This window comes from Auxenochlorella protothecoides, assembly GCF_000733215.1.
Source record: "Auxenochlorella protothecoides strain 0710 unplaced genomic scaffold scaffold75, whole genome shotgun sequence".
Taxonomy (NCBI): Eukaryota; Viridiplantae; Chlorophyta; class Trebouxiophyceae; order Chlorellales; family Chlorellaceae; genus Auxenochlorella; species Auxenochlorella protothecoides.
The window spans coordinates 43838-47973 of record NW_011934361.1 but is presented as its reverse complement, the minus strand read 5'-3'; the positions used below and the strand labels follow the sequence as shown (position 1 = coordinate 47973).

At 64.4% G+C, this 4136-nt stretch overlaps 1 protein-coding gene across 1 annotated transcript in view; it reads right to left on the bottom strand.

Moving 5' to 3' along the window:
* Positions 1-2503: 2503 nt before the first annotated feature.
* Positions 2504-4136, bottom strand: part of F751_5934 (hypothetical protein) — a gene marked incomplete at both ends in the record, with an annotated part of 8984 nt that continues 7351 nt past the window's right edge. The window contains 5 exons of the mRNA XM_011402514.1: positions 2504-2749; positions 2896-2967; positions 3294-3350; positions 3438-3512; positions 3712-3840. Of these exons, the coding sequence (XP_011400816.1) occupies positions 2504-2749; positions 2896-2967; positions 3294-3350; positions 3438-3512; positions 3712-3840 (579 nt within the window). The remainder of the gene's footprint in view (positions 2750-2895; positions 2968-3293; positions 3351-3437; positions 3513-3711; positions 3841-4136) is intronic.

Genomic DNA, 4136 nt, shown 5'->3' with positions numbered 1-4136 from the left:
GGGGCCTGTGTGGAAGGGGGGCCGGGGAGGGGGGGGGGGGTAAGGTGCAGGGGGAGCAGATGTCTGTGCAGGCCGCATTGAGGTGCGGGTGGTCGTAGTGAATGGAAGCACCGTTGCGAAGAAGGGACGAGATCCAGGTGTGCCGGGCATCCCACCCTACCCACCCCTCTTCTCACCTTGCTTGGGGCTAGGCTGCACGGCCACCACCATCTCCATATGGGAGGACTTCTCAGACTCCAGCTCTGCGGAGGCAGGGCAGGCACCCTCCACATCCACCTGGGCGCCAGCCTCGGAGCCGTCGCTGATGAGACCGTTCAGGGCCGCCTCCTCTGATGGTGTATCGGGCTCAAGGTCGATCTGGACGAAGGCGTCCTCCTGAGGGTCGAGGTAGGCATCGTCTTTAGGCTGGACTGGGGTGGAGTTCCGGATGATGGCGCGCTTGGACTCCACAGACTCGAAGGAGGGGGGCAAGTCGGAGATCTCGGATGCTCGGGGCATATTGTCCGAGTGGGACTTTTTGGGCTTGGGCTGGAGACCGCGGCGGAGGCCGATGTTGGCCGCGGGCATGCCGACAGAGCTGCTCCTGATGGCTCGCACAGCGTCAGGGCGGTTGCGACCTGGTGCGGGGACCTATGGGAGACACCAGAGCGTTCTGAATTGGAGGCTGGAGGACTGGCGGGGGCGATGAAGACAGCCTAAAGCAGGGTCTCAACGGTCACCTGACCGACAGTTGGACGACTGCATATGAATTGTAGGACCCTCCCAAGCAGGCTCCTGAACTTATTGGCTTTGGGATTCTGCGGATAAGATAGAGGAATGCTTCTGAAATGATTGTCAGGGGAGAAAGGTGTCTGTGCGTGGATTTGTGCCAAACTTAGAAATCTGCGTCACTCACGGGGAGACCCAATCCGCACAGGGAGGGCTGGCTGACCGACATTGTTCAAGTGCTGGGCTTGAGAGGGGAGTATTATTATCAAGGGGGTCGAAGGGGAAAGGTTGTGGGGCGTCACAAGCGCCCGCAGGCGCTTTTGTTCGTTGCAGCTCGACGCCAGGGTGCCCTGAAACAGCTCCCAGGGACAAAGGTGTCCCATCCGAACCTCGCGGCCCTGGGACTCTGGAGGGTGCGGACCCGGCAGGGCACGGAGGGGAAACAGTTGGGGTCTGTGTGTCAAATAGACAACCCTTTCGGAGATGCAAGTGGTGGTTGATGCCTGTTGAGATAACCGTGAGATCGGACCAAACCACTCGACCATTGTGACTGCGACCCAAGCCTCTTCCACCCATTTCGTGCGACGGGCCACCGTGCCCACGGATTGAGGGGAATGTACCATGATGTGTTCAGGATGTTAACCCACGAGTGAGACTGCCGGTCTCGGATGTCTGTGTCCGTCGGGAGTTCGCATATGTAGCTCTCTTATAGCAGGAGAATGGCACAACGCGTGGTAAGGATCCCACAGGCCCCCATGCTGTATTCCACCCAGTGGGTTACAGCTCTTTGGATGCTGCGATCTCCTAGTACGGCTAGCGGCGGGTTGTGGGAGGTGTGTCTGATCCGTGTGCATCTGGGCCGGTGTTGGGCTTGTGCGCTGGGGTGTCGCTCACTACGTGCATCTTTGCCACGGCGAGGGATCCGCACCAGCGGCCGCCGGGTCGAAAGCCTTTCCTCTCGCACCTAGAGGAATGGGCTCTCACCTTTTTCGCAACCATCCTTGGCTACTGTTCAACATATCTCCCCCTGGTGGTGCCCGAAGATGAGACAGCAGAACTTGTGCCAGGCATGACAGATCGCAGCAGTAGCCCTGGCATGACAGATCGCAGCAGCAGCCTAGGTTTGAAGCCTTCCTTACAAGATGCAAAACGATCACCCCACTGTGGCACATCGATCGCTGCCCAACGGCGGCCCGCTGATTGGGAGTCTGGGTGGCTGACTGTTCTAATTTGCTGGCAACGGCGCCCAGGCCTCGTTCACCAAATGAGGATTCCCAGGACAGTGAGAGGCGTCGCTGCTTGCCATTGGCAACGGGGCACGATGGGAATTGCACAGGCGACGGCGGGGTCGGGCTTCCTGTGCCTGCAGCCTGGCGCCACACTCCACGGCGGACACATGCCACTCCATTGGTCACCCAGCAGGTCTTTAGACGCCCGGTTCCTCTGACCTCTCCTTGTACCAAATATGTATGAGTGGTCACTCAGCAGGCCCTGCAGTAGTTGCGTGTGCCCCTCCGAGACCTGTTGGCCCCCGCTTCTCGAGGTGCAAACTCGGGTGGGAATGCATGCCTGAACATGCATCAATCACCACACAAGCTGGCGTGCAGCATCCGCGCGTGGGCTGCGCATGGGCTCCAGAGTGAGGATGAGGAGTCCGCGACGGTGTTACCCTCGGCGCCTGGGAGCTCTGTCCTGCTGCGCCGCCGCCTGCAGACCTCGAGTTGGCTGCATCACCGTCTCCAGCCGGCGTCGCCAGGCCGTCAGCCGTCAGCCACCAGCCCTCGGTCCTGGGTGCTCAGGGGTCGCCCCGCATCGCCCGCCCCAGCGCGACCAGATCCACGTCCATGGTGAGGAGGAGGGGGGAGGTCTCGCGCAGCGCCACCTCGTCGGCCCGCCCGCGCAGGCGCGCCACGGCGTCACCAGCCTCCACCCCCGCCCGCACGCTGCAGCAGACCGACAGGTCCAGGCCCTCGCGGGAGAAGAGGGCGTACAGGCGCTCCATGCGCGCCGTGTAGGCCGCCAGCGCGCCCTCCTGCACGCCCTGCTGCGGGTGGGAAGGGAGGGTGGGGGAAAGGGGATGTGAGGGTCTGGGTGGAGGGGGACAGCCAGGTCCTGGGATGGCTGGGGGCCGCCGGCACGCGGCACCCCAAAAGCCCATGCAGAGGCGTCAGCAGAAGGGGCGCCCACCTTGAAGCTGGCGAGGAAAGCGCGTCCCACGGCGTGCACGAGCCGCACCGCGCCCGCGGGGGAGATCGCACTCTGCGTCGGTGGGGAGGGGCGGGTGGGGGTGGGGGGGCGTCGTGTGCGGGTCGGTGATGCAGCAAGCGGCGTGCAGAGGTGATGGGAGGCAGGAGGAAGGATCAGCAGGGATGGAGGGGGGTCGATGCCAGACTGTGATCCGGCGGGGACGGGAGGGTGGTGGTGCTGTGCAGCGTGCCGCCTGGTGGCGCCAGCGCCCTTGCTGGCCCGCCTGACGTGCAGGCACCGGGAGGGAGAAAAGATGGTGCAGCCTTGCATGAGGCCCCCAGGCTTCCCCCTCCCCCCTGCCCCCCCATTGCTCAGGAAGCCGAAAACATGTTTCCCACCTGGTAGCCCAGGGACTGGACCTCGGCCCGTAGCCTGCTAATGTCGGAGCTCTCGGCCTGCAGCAGGTAGGCGGTGGGCCGCGCCGCGCTGCCCGCGCCCGCCCGCCCCGCTGCCAGGGTGGCGGGGCAGAAGCGGAAGCTGACCACGTCCCCCAGGTGGCCCAGGATCCGGCCCGCCGTCGGCACAAACTGGTCGCCCAGGGTGGACGAGTCCATGCCCTGTGATGTGCGCATGTGAATTGTGTACGTGTGTGTGTTTGGGTGTGGGGGGGGGGGGTGTCTCAGGAGAAGCGAGAACTGGGCATGCAGTGTGACGCTCCACCCAGCAAGGAAGGCAAGGCGGCCGACACGAGGAAGCCCGGCAGTGGCACCTTCCACCCATGGCCCAGCGCCCCCGCCCGCCCCGGCATCGCAGTACCTCTAGGATCTCGGCGATGCGGCGCTCGTCCAGACGCACGCGCAGCGACAGTCGGTTGACAATGAATCGGCCGAGGCTGGCGCCCAGAAGCGTGCGCGGGTTGGAGAGCGCGGTGGCGGCGCTTTCCTCCTGTGACGGGGTTGGAGGATGGAGGAGGTGGCTCAGAATTCCCGGTGTAGGTGGGTGGTGGGGGGAAGCTGCCTCTTCAGCAGCGAGCCGGGGGATGGGCGTGTGCACACCCAGATGCAGGAAGGGAACATCTCTCATCCTGAGCATGCACGCCCCAGCAGCAGCCGCGGCCCTGATGCAGGCTGCCTGCACCACAGGCAGAGCCCACTGCCCAGGGGTCGCACTGGCCAGCATGCACGCCTGCACAACCCAAGGGGGCCCGACATCCCTCCCGCCACATGCGCACGCCCGCACAC